Source organism: Phascolarctos cinereus, unplaced genomic scaffold (genome assembly GCF_003287225.1).
Source record: "Phascolarctos cinereus isolate Bilbo 61053 unplaced genomic scaffold, phaCin_HiC Scaffold_726;HRSCAF=1367, whole genome shotgun sequence".
NCBI lineage: Eukaryota > Metazoa > Chordata > Mammalia > Diprotodontia > Phascolarctidae > Phascolarctos > Phascolarctos cinereus.
Genome location: NW_027556098.1, coordinates 410866364 through 410889195, shown reverse-complemented (window position 1 = coordinate 410889195; position 22832 = coordinate 410866364). Strand labels below are relative to the sequence as shown.

At 56.0% G+C, this 22832-nt stretch overlaps 1 protein-coding gene across 1 annotated transcript; it reads left to right on the top strand.

Moving 5' to 3' along the window:
* The first annotated feature begins 1474 nt into the window (after window positions 1–1474).
* PPP5C (protein phosphatase 5 catalytic subunit) lies at window positions 1475–21909 on the top strand. The gene is made up of 13 exons (XM_020978432.2): window positions 1475–1639; window positions 6420–6661; window positions 10911–11058; window positions 18167–18288; window positions 18488–18553; window positions 18944–19042; window positions 19342–19447; window positions 19939–20081; window positions 20173–20257; window positions 20652–20695; window positions 20798–20976; window positions 21100–21181; window positions 21310–21909. The coding sequence occupies exons 1-13, from the start codon at window positions 1519–1521 to the stop codon at window positions 21370–21372; spliced, it is 1500 nt and encodes a 499-aa protein (XP_020834091.1). The 5' UTR covers window positions 1475–1518; the 3' UTR covers window positions 21373–21909.
* Window positions 21910–22832: the final 923 nt, after the last annotated feature.

Genomic DNA, 22832 nt, shown 5'->3' with positions numbered 1-22832 from the left:
CACTGTATCTAAGGCAGAAATCAGATCAGTTTCTCTCTGACTCCATGCCTAGCCCTTTATTCATTATGAGAAGCAGCCTCACAAGTCAAAGGTTGTATGTATTCAATATTCCACACCCATGGTCCTCCGCCTCAGCCTAGAAAGGGGGAGAGGTAACATTCTGTGCTTTCTTCTTGGAGTGCAATCTTGGTCATTATAATAACCCAGCCTTCAGCTTTTTTATTTTGCAGTTATTTTTCCCATTTCCATCATGGTAGTCATTTTAGGTAACTTCCCTCTGCATCGTTCATAGAAGTCTTCCTGGGCTTCTCTGTATGAAATGTATTTGGTGTTTCTTCCCGGGACTCTATAGCGCCCGCATTACATTCATGCACGGCTTGGCCATTCCCCACATGAGGGGCGTGGTCCTCGCTGCTGCAAAAAGGGTTGCTATGAGGTGCTCTGGGGCATGTCGGACCTTTCTGTCCTCTTTGGGATCAATCAGTCCCTGGAGGACTAAGGGCTGGAGATACAAAAGGAAGCAAAAGACAGTCTTAGCACTGGAATCTCTGGGGGTGGGCATAACTCCACATTGTTTTCCGGTTGTACCAATTCACAGCTCCACCAACGATGTAGCTTACTGGCAGATAAAACAAGTCAACAAATAAGGAACTAAACTATATTTGGGGCAGGAACAAGCTAACAAGGCCGGAGAGACTTCTGGTAAGAGGCCGAAGCAGAGCTGATCCTAGAAGAGGGAGATGAGGCTGGGACGGGAGGGAGCGCCTTCCGGGGTGGGGGAGGGGAGGAGGACAGCCTGGGCAAAAGCTCGGAGGCTGGAGATGCCAGGCTGAGGTCAGGCTGCTGCAGGGTCTGCATTTCGCCCCCGGAGACATTGGGAGGAGTCCTGGGGGCAGAGACCAGGGAGGGTGTGAGTGCAAAGATGGCCCCAGATGACCAGGAGGCCCCACCCCCTGGGGGTCCGATCCAAGGGGTGAGCTGCCCCGAGCTCTGCTACGCGGGGCCGTCCGGGTCGGAGGTTTTGCAGCCCCTGCCCTCGAGGCACGGACGACCTCGGGGAAAGGACACAATTAATGGGAGATAAGCGACTCCTCCAGGAAGCCCTCTGGGATTTCCAGGCCTGCCTCGCGGTGGGGTTCTGTGCTAAATCTCCCCCACTCGCCTCAGTTTTGCGAGTCTAGGGGAACAGCCAGTCTTGGCACGATCCGGCCGGCTCTAGACGTTCTAGAAGCCGCATGGTCTCTCGACGGCCCGCGGCACGCCCGGGAGCCGCTCTAGCCACCCGGGTCCTCCCGACTCTCTATGGTTTGCAGCCGAGGCCCCGCCCCCTTCCCCAGGGGAATACGCGGCCTCCCGGCCGGCTGTGCGCATGCGCACGCGAGGTCGGGGTGCGAGGCCGGCGCACTGAGGGAAGGGCAGGGAGGAAGAGGGAGAAGAGGGGCGGGCGGGCGTTTTACGACAGTTGCCGGCGACCGTTGCCTGGGTTGTGGCGGTGGAGGGGTAGGCGCGCTTTGCGGCATGGCGATGGCGGAGGGTGAGCGGCCTGGCTGTGCGCCTCCCCCCCGGGAGGACCCGCCGGCTGACGGCGCCCTGAAGCGGGCCGAGGAGCTCAAGACGCAGGCTAATGAGTACTTTAAAGGTGCCCCCCGGGGCTGGCGGGAGGGCGGCGGCGCCGGACGGACGGGCGGGCGGTGCCATGGCAACGGCGGGAGGGGGAAGGAGGGAGGCTGGAGGGCGCTGCCAGATAGGGAGCCATGGGGGGACACACGGGAGACCGGCACTACCAGATAGGGAGCCATGGGGAGATTGTAGAGGAGGGGGCTGCCGGAGTGGGGAGCCCCGGGGAGAATGCTGACACATGGGTAGACCGGAGGAGATCTTGGCCAGATAGGGAGCCATGGGGAAATGGGGAGATGGCCATATAATGAGCCTTATGAAGGCATGAGGAGACTGCTGCAAGATAGTGAGCCATGGGGGAATGTGGAGGGTTGCCACATAGTGAGCCTTATGGAGACATGGTCTGCTGCCAGATAATGAGCCCTGGGGGGAAATGTGAAGGGTTGCCACATAGTGAGCCATATGAAAATCGCTGCTAGATAATGAGCCGTCGGGGAAGTTTGCCACATAGCCATATGAAGACTGCTGCCAAAAAGCGAGCCTTGGGGAAATATGAAGGTTGCTACATAGTGAGCCATATGAAGACATGAGGGGACTGCTGCCAGATAGTGAGCCATGGAGAAGGTTGCCATATAACGAACCATAGGGAGACCTGACTGCTGCTAAATAGTGAGCCGTGGAGAAGGTTGCCACATAGGGAGCCATGGGGAAATAAGGAGAAGGTTGCCACATAAGGAGAAATGAGGAGAGTACTGCCAGATAGTGAGCCATGGGGAATCGTGGAGACATTTGCCCCATACATAGGGAGCCATATGGAGACATGAGGAGAATGCTGCCAGATAATGAGCAATGGGAACATGTGAAGAAGGTTGCCACATAGAGAGCCATGGGGAAATGTAGCCAGTTGCCACATAGTGATCCATAGGGAAATATGAGACCACTGCCAGATAGTGAGCTATGGGGGGTGCTCAATAGGGAGCCATAGTAGGGTGTGCAGGGAGACGGCTGCAAGATAGGGAGAGCCTTGCCAGATAGGGAGCTGTAAGGAAGCCTGTTGCCAGATAGGGAGCTATGGGGTAGAATTCTGCCAGGGAGGGAAGGAGCCCTGAGGAGATATAGGGGAAGTGCTGCTTAGATAGGGAGAAGTGAGGAAGAGTGTGACCAGGTAGGGAACCTGGGAAGGACCAGGAAATCCTGTTCAGTAAGTGAATACAGGGAGGTGGTGTGCTGCCAAAAAGTGATCCATCAGGCACAGAGGACAAATGGCCATGGAGGGGGGAGACTGAGGTGAATGGGAGGGGGGGGGGGGGGGGAGATGGACAGGAGAGCCACACACCAATGCAAGAAACCTGGGTGCTGCCAAAAGCCCCCAGGGTGACCCCTAAAACCCAGCCCCAAGCCCTGCAGTAGGAGAAGAGATAGAGGGTTAGAGGCAGAAGGGCCCTCAGAAGGTCCAACCTCATTTCTATAGGTGAGGAAACTGAGGCCCATAGAAGCAAGTGACTTGCCCAGGGTCACTCAAGCAGTAAGAAGCCGAGTCAGGATTTGAACTCGGCTCTTTTTTTGTCATCACATGGAGCTGGACTCTTTAGGCTGTGGCAACAGTGGAGTAGTTGCTGGCTCCTTGGGCCTTATCTGTGGAATGAGAGGGCTGAGTTTTCACATTTTTTGCTTCTGGAGAAACCAAAGTGGATACACATAGCTTCAGTCAGGCCAGGGCAGGGCTTGCCCCGAAGCCTCGAGGTGGCAGATTAACGGCCTGCCCCAAGATGAGCCATGGGAAGGGAATGGGACGATCCCCAGAGGGAAGGCATCACCCGCACCCTCCGTGGGTGGGCGTCCCGTTCACCCCCTCCTCATCAGAGACAGACACTGGGTCTGTAAAGGACACACAGCACCCCACTGGAGCTACCAGCAGGGGATCCCAGGGAGGAGAGTGAGCCCCAGAAGGGACTTGGAGGCAGGAAGAGTGTTGGGGGCCCCAGGAGGAAAGGAGGCTGGAAGGGGGGGCCAGGGGAAGGAGAAGGGAACAGGAAGAGACCCTTCTGTCCAAGCCCCCTTGTGTAGGTGGGGAAACTAAGGCCCCTGGAGAAGGGACTTGCCCCAGGCCTCACACCAAATCAGGGCAGAGCCAGGGCCGAAACCCAGCTTTCTTGACTTCTTTTTCAGGGCTTTCTCTGAGATAACAATGCATCTGGGGGCAGGGGGGATACCCTTCTCTTACCATCAAACCCCAACAGGAAATGGCTGAGTCTGAAAAGGAGGGGGAGGCCACAGGAAACAGAGACACGTGGGAAGGAGGAGCTGCCCTCTGCCTTTGCAGGGACGGATTTGGGGGCACCCCACTGGCAGGCAGCGCATTAGAGGCAGTGAGTTTAAGCCCCTCTGTTTACAGAGGAGCCCCCCACGTCACCTCTCTAGAACCTGACCTTTGCCCCCCAGCTCCCCTTGTTCTTGCAGGCAGTCACTCCCCTCCTTCACAGCCTGGATACTGTCGCCTGTTTGAGCAGGAAGTGTCCTGTCCCCTTGCGTGCTTAGCCTTTCCTTCCTCCTGCCCCAGGAACCCCTAGACTAGAGGCCTGCATTCACACAGCTGCCCTCTTTCTGCACTGCACTCCTTCCATATCCCACCTATGGAAATCCTTCCTTCTTAGGTGTCCCCTCCTCCGGGAAGCCCTCCCTGATTTCACCCAGCCAAGCCCAAAGTTCAGAGCCATTTCCTCCACCCCTCACTCCCTCAGATTCCTGAGGACATTGTGTCCAGGTTTTCTTTTGTCCCTATCACACTCTTCTGTCTCTCAAACTTATTGGCCTACCGGGCCTGCTGACTCCCTCCTAGAGAGAAGGGGCGGGTTCATTTATGTTGGTTTCTCCAGCCCTGACCCCTGGGTCATTCATTTCAGCAAGTACCTGCCAGCTCCCTAGAGAGCCTTGTGCTCAGAGCGGCAGGCAGGGATCCAGGGATCCACGTCTGCCCCACGGACGTTACCATCCAGCGCGGGGATCAGACGCAAGCCACCAGCGCAGGTCGCTCAGCTCCTGCCCCACGTGAATTCAGCAGAGAAAGAGGAAAGGGGAGCACTGTAGACACAGGGGCCACCACCATGCATGCGAGAGGGAGGGGAAGTCAGCCTTCACTTGGCACACAGGAGGCAGAGGCCATGCCCACGTCTGGGGGTCCGAGGCTTTGGCGGGAGGGAGGGATGCCAGAGAGGCCTGGAGGGCCGCTCGAGTCTGAGGATGAGGGCAGAGAGCAGGAGAGAAGCTGGAGTCGGTCTGTACGCAGTAGCGGTTTAAGGCTGACCAGAAAGTTGACATTCATTGCCTTGTTTGAGCCTCATAATTATATGGAGGTGTTATTATCTCTGTTTTATTAGGAGGAAACTGAGGCTAATTGCCTTGTTCTGATGGGATCCCAGCTGAGGACTGGCGGCCTCCCAGGGGCCTAAAGGTTTTTTCCTTGTGACAAGCCTGAGCTTGGGTCTTTATGACTCCCACCCATTGCTTCAATGTGCCCTGGAGGGTCTCATCTCTCTCTTAGGACAGTCTTTCCAGGACTTGAAGGAAAGCCTTTTCCAGCCACCTCAGCCTTCCTTTCCTCCAAGCCTTATCTGGCCCTCAGATGGCCCATCACCATTCAGGCTGACCTTTCCTGAACCCTCTCTCTTATCCCAGTGTGAAGGGTGTGTCAAAGTGAAGCCCCCTACCCCAGATGTGATGGTCTGGCTCATTCAGCTTTTGGTCCACTAAAACCCCCAGCTCGACCTCGTACATTCATTCACACACACACACACACACACACACACACACACACACACACACACACACTTTCTCTCCCTCTGCAGCTCCATCAGAACTGCAGAACGGCCAAGAGATAGGCTGTCGGTAGGTCCTGGCCCCTGACCACCCCACCCCCACCCCCCACCCCAAGGATCTGGTGTCCTCTGGATGACAGGTGAGGACTGGATCCCTTAGTGGCCAGAGGAGTTGATAATGATGACCACTGACACTCCTCCAGTGCTTTAGAGTGTTATGTCATGGGAGGGCAGGGGGCCTTAGATGGCCCCTGAGCCAGTCCCCACAATTTACCCATGAGAGACGGAGCCCCAGGAAGATAAGTGCATCTTGTAAGTGGCAGAGCCCCCAGTCAGCATCCTCAGGGCTGCCTCCCAAGAGCACACCTGCCCGTGCGCCGTCTCCCCTTTGACTAGGAAGGAGCCCCCTGTCTGACTGATTGTGAAGATGGTCAGTGCTTCCACATGGGAAGACCGGCCCCTGCCTGACGTGTGCGTGTGCGTGTGTGTGTGCATGTGCGTGTGTGCACACGCACGTGCGAGTGTATGTGGTTTCAGCAGATACTCAACACGAAGCGCCTCCTGTGTGCAGAATACCATGGTCAGTGCTGAGAGACTGAAAGTTAGGAGGACACAGTGCTTGCCCCTCCTGGAGCGTACTGTTCAGCAGAGGCAGAAGACACCAGAGGCCTAGGGGAGTGACATTTTCTGACAGGTCCCAGGGGAGGTCAGGAGAGGCATCCTGGCCTCTGTGTTGGGCCTCCAGGCTAGCGGGAGAAGAAGAAGGGGAGGGAGGACATTCCAGGTGTAAGATCAGGGACTGCAGGCTGTCCTTTTACAGATGGAGAGATCGAGGCAGAGGAGAGAGGTAGGGGGTGGCCAGCGTTGACCGGCCCTCCAAGGTCATCCAGGCTGGGCGCCCATGGTGACGTGGCCAGATGTCCGTCTGTCTGTCTGTCCGCTGACAAGAGAGGGCTTCTCACCCCTTCCCTTCCCTGCCCTTTCCAGGCAAGGACTACGAAAACGCAGTCAAGTTCTACAGCCAGGCCATTGAGCTGAACCCCAACAACGCCATCTACTATGGCAACCGCAGCTTGGCCTACCTGCGGACAGAGTGCTACGGCTATGCCCTGGCCGATGCCACCCGGGCCGTGGAGCTGGACAACAAGTACATCAAAGGCTACTACCGCCGGGCCACCAGCAACATGGCGCTGGGCAAGTTCAAGGCAGCTCTGCGGGACTACGAGACGGTGAGCCTGTGGGGCTTGGGGTCCCTGGCTGGGCTGGAGGGAGGGCTCAGGGGGACACGTGCCTCCTGTCCTGGCCAGCCCATGGAGGCCTTGAGTGCCAGGCCCGGGCATGTGGACAGCTTTCCATGGGGATCGTGGGATCATCGAGCCCCCTCCTCTTGAGATGAGGAAAGAGGGGCCCAGAAAGGGCAGGAAAGGCTCTCAGCAGTAAGCGTGCAGAAGAGCCGGGGGCATCGTCCCCCGACACCCAGGAAGGAAACCTGGGGCCTGAGGAGGGCTGTGGCGGGGGTCTGAGCCAGGCTCTAGGAAGAGGATTCTCACCTGCAGCATAGAGAGAGGCTGGGAGTGGAGTGTCAGAGGGGGCAGCCACGGAGAAACCACTGGGGTATGGCCCCACAAAACGCATCCCAGCCTGAAAGTACCAACAGATTTTATAGGATTGAGAGAAACTCCCATCTGTGGACCCCCAGCGGGGCATGAAGAGGAAGTTCAGGGGGCTTGGGGCACCATTTGTGACCCATAAAGGATATACAGGCAGGAGGGGGAGGCCTTCCAAAGCTGTGGTCAGAAACCGGAGTCCAGAGCCTAGCAGGGGCAGGGGCACATATTCCTAAGAGCTCCATTTTCTTGTAAAAAGGGCTTTTAGTGATGTCTTTTATCTTTACATCACAATCATTTCTGGACATGGTGCCACCCCCACCTCATTGAACCCTTCCACCGCCCCCTCCCCCCGACTAGTAGAATGGAGGTCAAGTCCGAGAGGGGGCCTGCCATCCTGCCCCCGGGCACCTCCCCACCCCTCTCTCTCCATCAGCCGCAGCCCTCGGCGCTGGGCTCCAGTCAGTCCACGTCCTGTGGTCTTGGGGATGGTTTTTCTTCCCTCTGTGCGGACCCTCCTGTGTGTTTGGGCATCGCCACAGTGACGTTCCAATACAGCCTTTGACCGTAGTTTGTTTATCTGCTCCCTGGTTAATGTTCGAGGTCTTCGTCACCACGGAGGCGCTGCTCTCAGTCTTTGTGTTTGTCCGCCGTGGGGCAGGTGCCCGGGACGGGGATCCCTGGGCCGAGGTGGGTGGAGGAGGTTAGTGATGTTTTCAGTATAAATCCAGGTTGTTTTCCCAGGCTGGCCTGCTGGGAGGCAAGCTTGCATCGCAGTCCTGCAGAGTGCCACGCTGGCTTAGAACAGCCAGGCCCTCTGTCCCCCACCCCCACGCACGCATCGTCTCCTGGAGAGTCTGGGCCTTGGTGGCTGCTGTTTTTCCTGTCCCCTCGACAGTAGTAAGCCTGTCCATTTAGACTGGCCCGGCGGTCAGGAAGTGCTGGTTCTCCCTGGCGATTGATTCAGTCCAGGGCGGTTTTGGTCATGTTTCTCCAAGTCCTGAGTGTGGTGTGCCCTCCAGACCTCGCGGTGGCCTTTCTCATCCATCAGTCCTGTGCAGACGTGCTCACTGTTTCTGTGAGATTATTTCCGTCTTGGTATTTGACCGAAGCTGTTCATCGTCTCCGTTTCTTCGCTGATTCCCTGGGGTTTTCTAAGTAAATGATTCTTGTCTGTTCTGGGGATGTTCTCCACCTGGGTAGCAGAATTGTTCATTCCTCTACCAGGTCCCCACGACGCTGCCCAAGGCCCCTGGCTCCCCCAGGCAGTGTGGGAAGGCTGGACGTTTATTCCTGGGTCCCCTGGTCCCCTGGTGCAGGAGGACCTGAGCCATTCAGGCTGTCCTTGGGGACCTCCCGGGGTGGGCGTGGGGGCGGTCCTCTCTGCCAGGGCCCCTGCCCTGCACCTTATCACTTCAAAGAGAGCCAGGGGCCTGGAGAGAGAGGGGGCTTTCGTAGCCCATGTATGTTAGAGGCAGGATTTGCACCCGGCTCTCTGACCTTGGAGCTTGACTCAGCACCTGCCTCCTGCGTCCGTGCTGCCTCTCAGTGCAGACATCACCATTTCCATCTCACAGAGGAGGGCCTTCCATAACCTCAGACACTTTGAGCGTCCCTGTCCACTAGCAGTCAGACTGTTTTTATCGGTTCACCAGGGGCCTGTATAGTGACAGAAGGCTGTAGTCAGGAACGTTGGCCCCAATGCTTCATACATCGTGGCAGCCTCTGCTGACGTTGGGGAATAGTAACAGGTGTATTGCTCTTCTGTCTGCAGAAGGTGTGTTGGCTTCTTTAAGGTCCTCAGCCCCAGGTGGGTGGCTCTGTAGGTTCTGAGCCTGGTCTGTACTGGGGAAAAGCCAGACCTGGGAGAGGAAATGGGACGTGTTGGAGAGCCAGGGGGCTGAGCCCCGGCCCAGGCCTGTCCTGGATCCTGGCAGCTGGGGGAAGTTGGGGAAGAGACAGGGTCTGATCTGGGACCGTGACAGGAGAACTAGGCTGGGTGGTGGGGAAGGAACTAGAATCAGACAGGTTGGCCCTGAGCGGGCCCACCTCTTGTGCCTCTGAATCCACAGCTCCATAGCCGGGGCCCTGCCCCTCGTAGGCACCTCATAAATGCTGGGGTCAGTTGTGAGCCCTGGCCTGAGACACAGGAGCTGCCCAAAGGAGGGTTTAGACCTTCCTGCCCCAGCACCAGCCCCGGCTGGGTGTTGGAAAACTGCCCTCTTGCCCAGGAGGTCCCCAAGGGGTTTCTGGAGGAACGAAGGAGGCTTTGGGGGCCCCTGGTAAGGATAGGCACCCTGGCCCCCTTTTCTGGCTGCGCCACCCTCCTGCTCACCGGCAGTTGGCCGCACAGACCATTAGAGCCTTGCCGCGCGAGCATCTCGCCCGTCTCCTCCATGCACTCCTAGGGGTCCTCTCTGGACCACTTCTCAGAGGAGGGAGAGAACGAAGCCTGTTTTTCTTCCCCAGCCCTCTTAGAATAAGATCAAAAGGTCCTCCCTTGGCTCCAGGCCCTGGAACCAGGCAAATGAATCAGAGTTTCCAAGCTCCCTGGTGTCTGGAGTTTGAGGGAAGAGTTGATTTCCAGCCTCCATTTCCCCTCGTCTCCCTCCCTGAGTCCTGTTATCAAGCCACAGTTTGGCCAAGAAGCCCAGGGTCTCAACGTTTATGCCCAGGTTGGGAGGGGGGGTGTTGGGGAAGGAGCCCCAGCTCCCTTCCCCACTGCCCCCTCTTACTCCCCTTCCCTTGTCTTCTCTGGTCGTTTTAAGTCTGGCCTCGTTCTCTACACCAGGGCTGGGAGTGACCAGACGTCCTTGACCCCTGAAATCTCCAGCATTTAGCAGGAGAGCTGCCTCGTTCCCTTGCCCTGGGCTGTCCCTGCTCCGGGAGGCAGCAGGTGCCAAGCTGGCCCCGACCCCCAGCGAGGAGCTAGCCAGGCAGCATCCCAGGGAGCAGTGTCAATGCAGGGGCCTGTGCTCCAGGGGGACGAGCTGGCCGTCCGTTCCAGCGCCAGCTCCCAGTGAGCCCCAGGGATCCTCGGACCTGGTGGCTGGGCCCAGCTGCTCTTGACGCGCTCTTGGCTGTGCCCATTTCTACTCTCAGGGCCTCCCTTTCCTCATCTGGAAAGTGAGGGGATGGACTGTGTGCTGTTGAGGGCTCTCTCTCCTCATCCCTCACCTTCTCCCAGGGTCCTTCCTGCCTCCTCTTCCCCAAGCTGGGCTCCTGCCTCTCTCTTTTCTTCCTCCCTCTTCCCTTCAGAAGCTCCCTGGGATTCACCCCAGCCAGTCTGCCCCCTCCCCATTTGTCCTTGGGTAAGGCTCAGGTTTTGATCACAGCCTACTAATACTCAGAAGTTGTTCCTTGGCAGGGGGATCCTCCACCTCCCCTCCTCCCCTGCTTTCTCTCCTCCTTGCCCTGAGGGCAAGTGAGCAAACTGGCTTAGGCCAGCTGGCCTGCAAGGGCCCAGGGCCGCTGTGCCAGGCTGAGCACGGGTGTGAAGAAGATCCTGAAGGTCAGACAGGGCCCACACAAAGACTAGGAAATCAGAGGGCACAGGTGGGAGCCCTTCTCAGTCCTTGGCTGCTGTTTGCTCCTGCTCAGGCCCGTGGGTGGGTGAGGCTGGCGTGGAAAGTACACTCTAATCTGGAGCCCCAAGAGCTGGATTCAAATTCTGAGCAGGTTAGAGAAAAGTGCACTGAGATAGGGGAACAAGCCCTCCAGAGACGCAGGGCGTGTACAGCCCCTTCTCCATGACTCGTTTTCCTCATCTATTAGATAACATTTGAGTCCCGAGCTCTGGGACTCCCACCTCTCGGACACAGCTGCCCTCCATCTGTCCACTGACTCGCACCTCCTCCATCTCCCCGTCCAGGTGGTGAAAGTCAAGCCCAACGACAAGGACGCCAAGATGAAGTACCAGGAGTGCAACAAGATTGTGCGGCAGAAGGCGTTCGAGCGGGCGATCGCTGGGGATGAGCACAAGCGCTCGGTTGTGGACTCCTTAGACATCGAGAGCATGAGTGAGTCCCGCGCTGCCCGCCGGCGGGGACGGGGTGGGGAGAGGGGGCTCTGGCCAAGCACCCAGACACACCCAGGCGCTCTGCCCGCCACCCCACTCCGGTGAGGCCCGGGGACAGGAAGCATTGGATTGGTGTCTGGGTCTTCTCCTTGTCGAGTCTGTCCATTGCCTGAACCTGCTGGAGCTGGTTCCATTCTTCCACTGATTGGGAGTGGGAGCTGTCCCTAACGGCAGACGTCAGGCCTCTGTCTGGCCCCTTCTCCCGTCCTCTTGTTCTCCTAAGCCAGGCCTCCACCTTTGCTGCTTTCTGCTGGTGCTCAGATCCATTCCTATGGGCTTCATCTGTCTAGCTTAACTCCCTTCTTGAGTACTGAGTCCCCCGAGACTCATCCCCTCCATTCCCACCCTAGCACTTCCCTTGCCTTCCCAGGGAGAAGCTGGTGGGAACCCTGGGGTGGGGGGCACCTTGGCATGGGCCTGCGTCCGCTGCCCTGGCTATAAGAGGGTCTGACAGCCCTAAGACAGAACAGCTAGCAGGAACTTGGGCCAGAGGAGGCCGGGTACTGGAGGGCCCCTCCTCCTCCTCTGCCTTCAGGCACCCCCAGCCATTGCCAGCACAGATAGACATCCTCCCTGACTCTGCCCCTGCACATTGAGCAGCCCCTACTGCAGCCCTAGGGTGGCTGAAGGTGTTCTTACTGGGTGTTAGGAGGCCTCAGAGGTGGTCCGACCCCTGCTTGCATTCCCCTGGTAGCCGTGGGGGCTGCCATGACAGCTGGGTACTGTGTAGGCACACCATAAGAGAGCTCCTGGGGGCCCCCGGCTGTGCACGATCTCCAGGATGCCCACATCCCCGGCTCTGTTCTCACTTTGCTGGTGGTTTCCTCCTTCCTCTTTCCTCGATTGGAATGTCTTAATTAGGCCGGCTCTGAAAGCCTCCAGGTAACCCTGTTACGGGAGGAGAAGCAAGAACTCTTAGCTTTTGTTTGGCTTTTGAGGCCTGGTGATCTGAGGGGCCCTGCAAATGAACCGTGCGGGGCCAGCAGTTTGAGCCCCAGGGCTGTGGGGTGTAGGGAAGGGGGGCAGGGGCTCTCCCTCTGTCAGCCCACTCCTCAGGCGCCCACCCACCTCCACGGGCCCCCTGTGCTGTCTTTGCTGGCAGCAGAGCATCTCCCCTTGGGCCATCCTCCTCATCTGTAAACCTGGCCATGCCCTGGCTGTTTCCCTCGTAGGACCCTGCAGGGGAGGGCTCTCGTTCTCTTTCTTTCACCACTGTTGATTCCTTCCCTCCATCTCCTTCCAGGGCCTTCTCCTGCTAATCTCCCTGTCACCTTCTCTCCTTCCCATTTCTTCCACACTCTCTTCTGCCCTCTTCTCCTTCTTCCTCTCCCCTCCTTCTCCTCTCTGCCTGTTTCTCCCCTCCTCTCCCTCTTTCTCTATTTTTCTACCTCTCTCCTTTCCCTGCCTTCTCCCTTAATTTTCCTGTCCTTCCTATCTCTGTCTCCAGGCTGGGGTAGGAAGCAGGTTAGAAGAGAGAAGAAGGTCACTGACATCTGTCAAGTCTGATTTTAAGTTTGTTTTCTTTGACCTCATTTTCGTCTTTGGACCCTGACCGAATCCTCTTCCTAGACTCGTGTTCTCCCTCCATAATTGGTCAGCTACTCATCGGCAAAACTTCCTCTGTTTTCTCACATCCGGCTTCTCAGGGTATAGCATAAGAACAACATCCTCTTTCCCTCCCTCCCCCAAAAAAAATTAATGCAGAATCAGCCCCACAGTCCCTCTAGTTCTGTCCTCAAGCACATTGCAGAAAGTCAAGGCTAGGCCAGCTGGATGCCACCCCCAAGAGTTAGGGACAGCCAGGTATGGCTCTGGTCTTCAAAGACCCATAGAATCCCAGGAATCCAGGGCCCCCTGGTCCAGCCTGGCCCCGAGCACGAAGCCTCCTTGTGACAGTCCTGACAAGTTTTCATCCAGCCCTCATTAAGCAAAGTCTTCTGGGGATGTGAAACTCGCCTTGTCCTGCGGGTCCCAGAGAACCCTGGTCTGCTCCTCTTCACCTCCTGGAGCTGCTCCTAATTCTTCCCTCTTGGGGCCAGGCAGAAAGGTTTGATCATTCACCCCAGCTGTCATCCTGGGCCAGGCCCTGCCTTGTCCCCTGCTGCCTGGATTACTGCACCAACCTTTTGGCTTCTCCACTGTCATCCTCAAACCCAATCAGATTCTTCTTTCTTTCCCACAACGCCCCCTGATGTGTCACAGCAGGACCAGCAGTGACCCAGAGTTGTGGCCAGTTCTCTCAGGCCCGGAGGCCTGTGATTCAGGCTCTGTGGTAGATAGGCCTTGTCCAAAGAACAGCCTGCTTCAGCTTGGAGCTGAGCTGGGGCATCACCAGGCTAGGCACAGGATGGCGAACTGGGTGCATGGAGGTCATCCACACTTATGAGGTGCAGAGAGAATGTGACCTGTATTGGGGGCAGGGGAGGGACACCCCTAACTCACAGATCCTTGCAGGATTCCTTACATTTCTGAAACTCTTTCCAAGTCAGGTGGGCACATGTCACTATTATTTCCATCTTACAGATAAACGAACTGAATCTCCTTGGTGAAAGGACTTACCCAAAGTAATAAGTGGCTGAGAACCAGGACTTCGGCCCAAGATTAACCGGCATTTTGCAAGTGTAGAGGAGACTTTTCTCATGCTGTGTGGGAGCTCCACCATGCATCTCTTTTACTAAAACTGCCTCTCAAGTTTCAGGCAGCTTATTTATTCCATGGTGCAGGGATTTGGTGAAAAAGTAAAAATCCAAAGAGAGTAAGAAGTAAGTATTATACCATTGAGGAATTGAACCAAGGGAGCCAATGAAAGTGAATTCTGTATTCTCCAGAAATCGTAGAACAGCACCAAGAAACTCCAGAATGGTTCAAAATAGAAATAAAAGCTGGAGGAAGATATTAGGAATGAAATTAGATCAGAAATCAGAGCTAGGAAGAATTTTAAAACGTAAATAGCTGAGTAAGAAAAATTGAATACCTGGCAAAGTCTTTCCAAATCAGTGGAGGCTCTGAGAGAGAGACCAAAATTTGATTACAAAACTATGAAGTAGAAGAAAATTTGGCAAAAGACAACAGTTACATTAAAAGAACACCTAAATTCCATAAAAGCCAAAGTGACTGACTTGAAAGAGAGGACATTTGAAGTGATTCCATGATTTTGTAGATTAGAAGAGCATAGAGGAGGACATCAGATCCAGCCTTGATCTTACAGATGAAGAAACAGGTTGGAGAGTTGAAATGCCTTGCCAAGGTCCCACAGGTAATGTCAGAGGCAGGATTTGAAGCCAAGTTTCTAACTCCAGGGCGGGGCTCTTTCTGCTGTACCAGTTAATAGACCATTAGTGCTAATAGGGATCTGGGGGACTATAGAATCAGACTCCCTTATTTTACCAGTAGGAAAATAGGAGTAGAGAAGAGGTTTTGGCCAAGGTCACACATCAAGTTGATGATGGAGCCAGACCTGAAATTCCTAGTGTGGCATCTGTTTTGCCACACCACATTCCCTCAAGCATATCCCACTTTCAGCTTTTATCTTTCCAGGCTATGAGCCTCAGCTATTTTAGCCCATCTGATAGACTTTTCCCTGAAAATCTCACAGGAAGAGCCTAAAAAACCAGGAGTTAAAAATCTAGACCTACCACTGGTACTCTTTGTGACCTTGGGTTAGTTTCTTTCCCTTTCTGGGCCTCAGTTTCCCCATGTGTAAATTTAAAGGACTAGACCAGATGACCTCATTAAGACTCTTGCAGCCCCAGCAGTCAATGATGCCATCATTCCAACTTAAGAAAGACCTTATTGCCTTTCCCACAGCATGTTTTTAAGCTGCTCCTCTCTTTTTCCCCCCCCTTCTGTCCCTTCCCAGTGGCTTCTCCAACCCCCCCTGCCCCTAGCCTTAGACCCTTCATTTAAGACTGAAAGAATAAAATAAATCACCATGGTCCTTTCTCATAAATCTTCAGGATCTGAGTTACTTAGGAGTTCAGCCGTTCTCTGTTCTCTTTATGATTCTCTTTGTTCTTTTCCCAATGGTGTAATCTTTTTCCCTTAAAAAAAAGCCTATAAACACAAAAGAATTGTTTTGCCTAGTCTTTTTTAAATAACTATGCTTACTCACTTTTCTTGTGTTCCTGTTTATTGTTTGGGATATTTGCAGGTCAAAGAATCTGTTTCTTTTTAAGGTTTTTTTGTTTTTGTAGGAATGTCTCAAACAGCTGTCTTGTTGAAAGCTCTTTCATTGATGATCAGGCTTAGCTGTATAGGATATGTTATTCTGGGGTGCACCCTGAGCTCCTTTTCTTTTTTGGAATATACTATTCCTCTTCCTTTCACTGATTTCTTATGAATATAAAATAATCTTGGGGTTACCTTTCTTTCCTTCATACTCAGAGAGTTCTCTTCTTGGCTGCTTGCAGAATTTGTCTTTGTGTTTTTGGAGGTGGGAAATTCAGTCAATATGTATCCTGGAGTTGAAGCATGTTTGTTCCCCCTCTCGCCCTCGGTGGCCAGCTCTGGATTCTGTGGATCTGTGCTTTGCTCTCTGGACAATTTTCTTACGCTCTCGCCTGCAGGGTGGTGTTCAGGCTTTTTGATTTGATCCGTCATCCGGCACGTCTCTTTAAAGTCAGTCACTTTTGTGGAATTCATATGTTCTTTGAATATACGTGCTGCCCTTTGCCTTTCTTCTACTTTGGCATTTTTTGGCTATAATTTTATTCTCTCCCTCAGAGCCTCTACTGCTTTGGAGAGATTTTCTGTCAGTTTTCAGTTTTTCTTATTCATGTTTTTAAATTCATCCTACTTCTGCTTTCTGATTTAATTTTGTTCCTAATAGGATCTTCCAACTTTTATTTCTATTTGGAACCGTTCTGGAGTTTCTTGCTACCTCCAGTGTACTCTCAGTCACCTGGTTTTTGTTTCCCCATTCATTTTTTGGCTTCTTCCCCTTCCCCTCCTGTACCAACTCTCACAGCTGGACAGCCGGGCTACCTCGACCCTCCCATTTTGGGGAGAGAATGGATGGAATGTGTGGTTGCTGGCCTGGGTTCCTAGCCGTAATAAGCTCCAGGGGGAGAGGTCTGGCCTCTGCTGCATTTCCGTCTGGTGGCTTCATGAACCAACATGCTCTTTCCCTCTAAGCTGTGACCAAGGGCAGCCTGTGGTGCCCCCCCGCCTCCTCCACTCTTCCTGGGACTGGGCAGAATCCATTTCTCCGCTGCCTGGGAGCCCCTGCCCTTGCTGTACCTGGCTTTGGCGTTTACTGGCTGAGGGTTTCCTGCCTTTTCATGTGGTGGCTTTGCTTATTCTACACCTGGTGAATCATCCCTTTTACTGAGGTTTTTGGGGTGTTGATGGTTGCAGGGGATCAACAAAATTGCCCTCCCATGGCCCTTTTGCTTTCACCAGCCTGCCTCATCCAGACTCCGCCTTCTGTAATTGCCAGGGTCTCAGCTGGCGCCGAGGGCTGCAGCCACGATCTGCCCAGCCGCCTTTGTATTGAAGTTGTCAGTTTGGTTGAGGGAGCTCGGAGGCCGCTGAGCCCGATCCACTGCTGACTTTGCCTTGGGCAGCCTGTGGGAGAGCTTGGACTGTTAGGGGGTTTCCTCTTCTTTAACCTGAAATTGTCTTCCCTGCTCCTTCTCCCTGCTGGTGCTGAGTCTGCCACTTGGGCTCAGCAGAACGAGGCTCGTCCCACTTCTCCGTGCCAGCCCTCCAGGCCATTGAGGGCCTTCTCGAGGCCTGACGTGCCTGGCTTCTTCACTGATCCTTTTCTGCCATGTCCCTGACGCTGCTGCCTCTCCTGAACCATCTCCAGGCATCCTCCAGCCTATCCCAGCTCCTCAGGAAGCCAGCCACGTTGTCGGGCTCTCCTCATGCGTCTTCTTGTTGGTTCTGTTTCAAGACAACAATCCTGCTTGGGGTCCAGAAAGAACAAAGGCCCAGAGCCAAGATGGAGGCCAGTGGGGGCAGTGGAGAGGGGCTCCCAACCTCCCTTGGCCTCTCTGCCGTCTCGAGCATCCCATGTATGGGGTCCTCAGTCCTGGATACGAATAGGAGCCCTGCACACTTGTCACCGTCTGCTGTGGGACAGCTGTAGGTTCTTAACTCTTTGTCCCAAAAGCTGGGGTTCTAGACCTGGGTTCCATGGTCAACAGGATTTCAGCAGGATTGGCTTTCTTTGCAATCCTACATATTTTATCTTACGTCTTTACACCTGGGATTCTGAGAAGGATCCCTTGGTTCCACCAGACTGACTGCCCAAAGGGTTCATGACCCCCATGCAGATGCTCCAGAAAACACCCCTCCCTCCCCCCACACACCCTTCTTTTCTCCCAAGCATCTCTATGCCTCTGTTTGAGCTTGGTGTGACTTCACTTCTTCCCTCCAGATTTATGATTCAAGAGAGAATGTATGGCAGCTCTGGTCTCCTGACCTCCAAAGACCTTGGCTAACTCATGGGTGGTCTTGGGGCCTCCCCTCCTCTCAGTGGATTAAAAGACCGCCCAGACATGGGAGTCACTGTCTTTCCAGAGTCCTTTGGACGGATCCCTTTTGGACCCCCAGATTTCAGCAGCCCCTTCATCGACCTCAAGGCTGTCTCCCTCCTGGCCCCCTCCAGAAGCTGGTTAATCTCTCGGCTGTGGACCCATTTGTGACTTGGGGACCCAGCCATGTTACTTAGCTCGGCATTCAGGGCCTCCAGTCTGGCCCAACATCCTTCTTCAACCCTGCCCTCTGCCTGCTTCCTCGTGTGCCTCCTGATTTCTCACCATATCCCAACACATTCCTTTACCAGGACAGTTCCCATGGTCCAGAACCTTTCCCTCCTGGGCTCTCAGAGTTGAGCTCAGATCTCACCTCCAGGAAGCTTGTCTGGCCCAGTCCAGCCCCAAGAGCTCTCTTCTCCCCCTGGGAGCTCCTCCAGCCCTGACTCTTGGCCCCCCAGAGCTCAAATGATTCCCCCCTTGTACAGTGAGTGGCTCTGGGCCTCCAAGGCCAGCCCCACCCCTCCCATGGGGGAGCACGGCTGATCCCTCTCCCTCCTCTGCCTCCAGCCATCGAGGATGAATACAGTGGCCCCAAGCTAGAGAACGGCAGAGTGACCCTGAGCTTCATGCAGGAGCTCATGCAGTGGTACCGAGATCAGAAGAAGCTCCACAGGAAGTGTGCCTACCAGGTAATGGCCCTGGGAGGAGGCGGGGCCACTGGGGACCAGCCTCCTGCCCCGAGAGTGTCCTCCTCTGTAAGATGACCGCAATTAGGCAGCCACATCCCCTGAGAGGCCGTGTGCTGGAAAGCCCCATCCAGACAACGGGGAAGGGGCCCCTTGGGGGTTACCCCCCTTGCCTTGTGCTCATAGCCCAATCCCCCCTCAGATTTTGGTGCAGGTGAAGGAGATCCTGTCCAAGTTAACCACGCTGGTGGAGACCACGCTTAAAGAGGTGCCTCTGTGTTTGAGGGGTGGGAGCACCCTGGGGGGTGGGGGGGGAGGCAGCCCCCGGGCCTCCCTGAGGTGGGGTGAGGGCAAGGCGGGGCCCGGGGGCCCGGCAGGCACTTACCCGGTTTGGGTTTTGTCTCCCCTCGGCTCTCTCCGTCTCTACCCCCATCCTGGTCCCTCCCTCTGACCGCTTCTTCCTCTGTCCCCTTTTTTCTTGGGCCATCTTGGTATCTCCTCCATCCCAATGTGGTGTTTGTCTCTGTCTCCCACCTTCTCTCTCTCTCTCTCTCTCTCTCTCTCTCTCTCTCACCATTCCTGTCTCTCTCTTGCTCTCCTGGGTCTGTCTCCATCTGTCTCTGTGTCTCTCCCTCTTCCCTGGCCTCTTTTCTTTCAGACAGAGAAGATTACAGTCTGCGGGGATACTCATGGCCAGTTCTATGACCTGCTTAACATATTTGAGCTCAATGGTCTGCCTTCTGAGACCAACCCCTATGTATCCTTTCTGTGCCATTGGCCCAAACCGAGCTGCCCCCTTCTCCACGGGCCTGGGAAACTGGGCAGCTTCCCATGCTGGCGCTCCCCCAGACTCCCACACGTCTGGCCCCGGCCCTGCTCCTGGCTCCAGCCCTCCAGATGATCTCCCGGCTTCCCTCCAGCTTGGTGACTACAGGCCTCCTCTGGCCTGTGTATGCTGCCTGTCGGCTGCAGCTGCCGGCCCTAGAATCTGCTCGGGGTCGGGGAGGGCACCGGGCTTCTGCCCCTTCCTTGTTTTCCTGAGCCTCCTTGGGGTAGATATTTAATGGAGACTTTGTGGACCGAGGCTCCTTCTCCGTGGAAGTGATCCTCACCCTCTTTGGCTTCAAGCTGCTTTATCCCAAACACTTTCACCTCCTCCGAGGTAAGCCAGAGATGGGGGCTTGGGCACAGGCAGAGAGACCAGGGCAGGGGTGACAGCTGCCCGTTCCCGTGCCTCAGCCTCCAGCAGAACCTGGATTCTGGGACGCTGGTCCTCAGAGAAGCGTCGTTCAGGCCCTTCTGGGGTGGGGAGGCTCCCTGCGCTCCCCAGCAGGGCCCTTGGGAGGCGGGGCACTGAAAACCAAGGTTCTTGTCTCAGTTTGCCCTCATTCCTTAGGGGAGCTAGGGTACATCCCATTCCTTCTCTGGGCCTGTTTCCCCATCTCTGTATTGAGGGGGTCCAGGTAGTTTCTAGGACCCCTTCCGACTCTAGCATTCGATATTCTCCAGGCCTTTCTAGCTCTAAAATTCTCTGGTTCTCTGGTGATGCCCTAGTGGGGGTCCAGCTGAGTGCCAAAGCCCTGTTCCATGCCCAGCCTTAACAAGCAGGCCTGTGAGCCCAGGGTCTTCCCTCCATCCCTCAAAATCCCCCAGGGAACCACGAGACAGACAACATGAACCAAATCTACGGCTTTGAGGGGGAGGTGAAGGCCAAATACACAGCACAGATGTTTGAGCTATTCAGCGAGGTATTTGAGTGGCTACCCCTGGCCCAGTGTATCAACGGCAAGGTGCTGGTAAGCCTTTGTGGGACAGGGGCAAGGGGCCAGCCCTTGGGGAGAGGGGGAGGAAGAGGGGTGCCCTCACCAAGCCTCCTGCCTCCCCCAGATCATGCACGGGGGGCTGTTCAGTGAGGATGGGGTCACGCTGGACGACATCCGGAAGATAGAGCGGAATCGGCAGCCCCCCAGATTCTGGTGAGTTCTGCTGGGAATGCGAGGAAGGGAGCCTGGGTCTGGGACACGAGCTTGGGTTTTCAGACCACCATCTGCCTGTATGTGTGGCCTTGGACAATTCCTTCGGCCAGTTTTCCTCTTTGTAGAATAAGAGAGTTAGATAAGGTGATCACAGAGGCCCTTCCAGGGCTCTGTGGGCCTGCCTCGTCCCTGTCGGGGCTGACTGTTCAGTGACCAGACACCGAGGGCACCCTCCAGCCCAGCCACTGCAGGCGTGGGGGCGATGCCTCCATCAGAGAGAAGGCCCCAGAAAGGGAGCGGCAGTGGGCTCGGCTGTGGTTGGTGGGGGGTCCATTTCTCAGGTCCTGAGCCCCAGTAATTCTTTCTTCCTCTCCCTCCCCCTTCAAAAAACAGGCCCAATGTGCGATTTACTCTGGTCAGATCCACAGCCCCAGGTCAGTGAGTGCATGCCTTCAGCGGGGTCACTGGGGGCCGGGGAGCGCTGGCAGGTTGGGGCTGGGGTCTGGGGGGCCCGCTCTGAGCCTTCTCTCCCCCAGAATGGGCGCTCGGTCAGCAAGCGAGGCGTGAGCTGCCAGTTTGGACCGGACGTCACCAAGGCCTTTCTGGAGGAGAACCGGCTAGACTACATTATCCGCAGCCACGAGGTGAAGCCCGAGGGCTACGAGGTGGCCCATGATGGCAAATGTGTCACTGTCTTCTCCGCCCCCAACTACTGGTGAGGAAGTTCAGGCCCTTCCCCCGGCACCTTCGTCCTCTCCCGTCCCCATCTGCCCCGACCCCTCGGCCTCTCCTCCCTCCTGCCTGACCCGGCTGCTCTGTCCCGTGTCTCGTCCCACAGCGATCAGATGGGTAATAAAGCCTCTTACATCCACCTCCGCGGCTCAGATCTGCGGCCCCAGTTCCACCAGTTCACAGCAGTGGTGAGTCCCTCTGTCCCCGGGGATGCGGGCAGAGCTCAGGGGCCACAGGGAGGTACTCAGTGGGGTGGGAGGCCTGTCCTAGCTTTGCGCTGCCTTCCTCCCGACGCTGCGTCTCCTCTCGTCTGCAGCCTCATCCCAACGTCAAGCCCATGGCCTATGCCAACACGTTGCTGCAGCTGGGGATGATGTGAGGGGGGATGGCAGGGGCCTGGGCTGGGGCTCCACGGGAGCTGTCCGCTGCCAGCCAGGAGGCTGGCCTGGCCCAGAAGTTGGAGACCAGAGGAGTTCCACCTGCTTTTACTTTGTACACTTGGTATTTATTCCCCCACTTTGGTTCAAGGGGTGTGCATCCCCAGGACAATGGGCATTTGTGGGCTGGGGCTTCTAGGGGCTTGTTGCCCCAGGGCATTCTGGGAGGAGGAGGTGAGAGCTTGGGGAGGGAAGAAGGGCAGGGCCAGGGGAGCTGCTCCAACCCCCCTTCGTTTGCATGGCTCTGCCCCTTTTCCACCCAATCACTGAAGCAATAGGCCCCTCGGAGGGGCTGGGGGTCAGGGGTCCTCTGCGTTCAATCCACCAAGGGCTCTTAGTCTCCAGAGCCCCCAGGGAGGGGCTGAGAGCCAGGCCCGCCCAGAGCCCTCCCCTCCCACCCCAAGCTATTTTACTGTCTGTAATTAAATATGTTAAAATAAAGTCATTATTGTCTCCAGCCCCGCTGGGGGTGAATCCAACTTCTCTCTTGCTGTATTCCCCCGTGTATATGTAGGCCTTGGGATCCAGTCATGTTCCTTAGAATTCAGGAATATTAAACTGGAAGGGCCCGTGGAGATGGCCAGATCGATGCCCTCCTTTTCCCGATGGAGGAGCCGAGGCCCCATGCCACCTGGCCTCCAGGCCTTCCTGAGGCCCCTCTGGCTAAGGCAGTAATTAGGAAGAAGCCAAGCGGTGTCTGGTGCTGGCTAGAGAGGCCACCAGGCCAGAGCGTAGGCATCCTGGGGGACCCCTGCCACTGCTTCTGCAGGCCAAGGGTTGGGTGGATGGAGAGGCTTCTGGCTGGGCTAGGCTGAGAGGGGATCCCAGAGGGGATCAGACGACCGAGTGTGAGCCGAGAAAGGTCGCAGGGGGTGGGTGGACTCTGGGCTCCTGGTGCTTGGGCGGGATGGGTTCACAGAAGGGCACCCTAGGGCTCAAGGCTGCGGCCTGGTGGAATGCCTTTGACTTCCACGCTGACCAGGGTCCCCGTTGTACAGGGCTTAGCTGGGGATTTGCCTGAGGGTAAACGGTCACGGAGGAAGTGCCGAGGCTGGAACTGGCCAGCGGGGCACACACTCTGGCAGTTGTCCAGGGGAGGACACAGGGTGGTGGACTGTGTCGAATATCAGGTAGAGGGTGGTGCTCTGCTGTTAGCCTGCCAGCCCCCGAGCTCCCACCAGTGGGTTTTTGAGTGATGCCAGCCTTTCCACCTCGGGCTGTTCAGATGATGCCAGGGAGCCCCTTCATCAGAAATGAGGAAACGAGGGCCCCAAGCTACAGGTCTGAGCTTGCTGCCTACTCCCCTCTAGGGTGAGCCTGGACAAGTCACTTGCTGTGAAATGAAAGGCAGACTAGACTTAGGATCACAGAAGGTGAGGGCCTGAGCCAGCTCAGCATTGGA

Bases quoted from the DNA above. Each gene is read 5' to 3' on its own strand.
- PPP5C (XM_020978432.2), top strand. From the start codon at position 1,519: ATGGCGATGGCGGAGGGTGAGCGGCCTGGCTGTGCGCCTCCCCCCCGG. The intron at 18,289-18,487 runs GTAATGGCCCTG...ATCCCCCCTCAG, and splicing joins ACAGGAAGTGTGCCTACCAG to ATTTTGGTGCAGGTGAAGGA. The intron at 19,448-19,938 runs GTAAGCCAGAGA...AAAATCCCCCAG, and splicing joins ACACTTTCACCTCCTCCGAG to GGAACCACGAGACAGACAAC.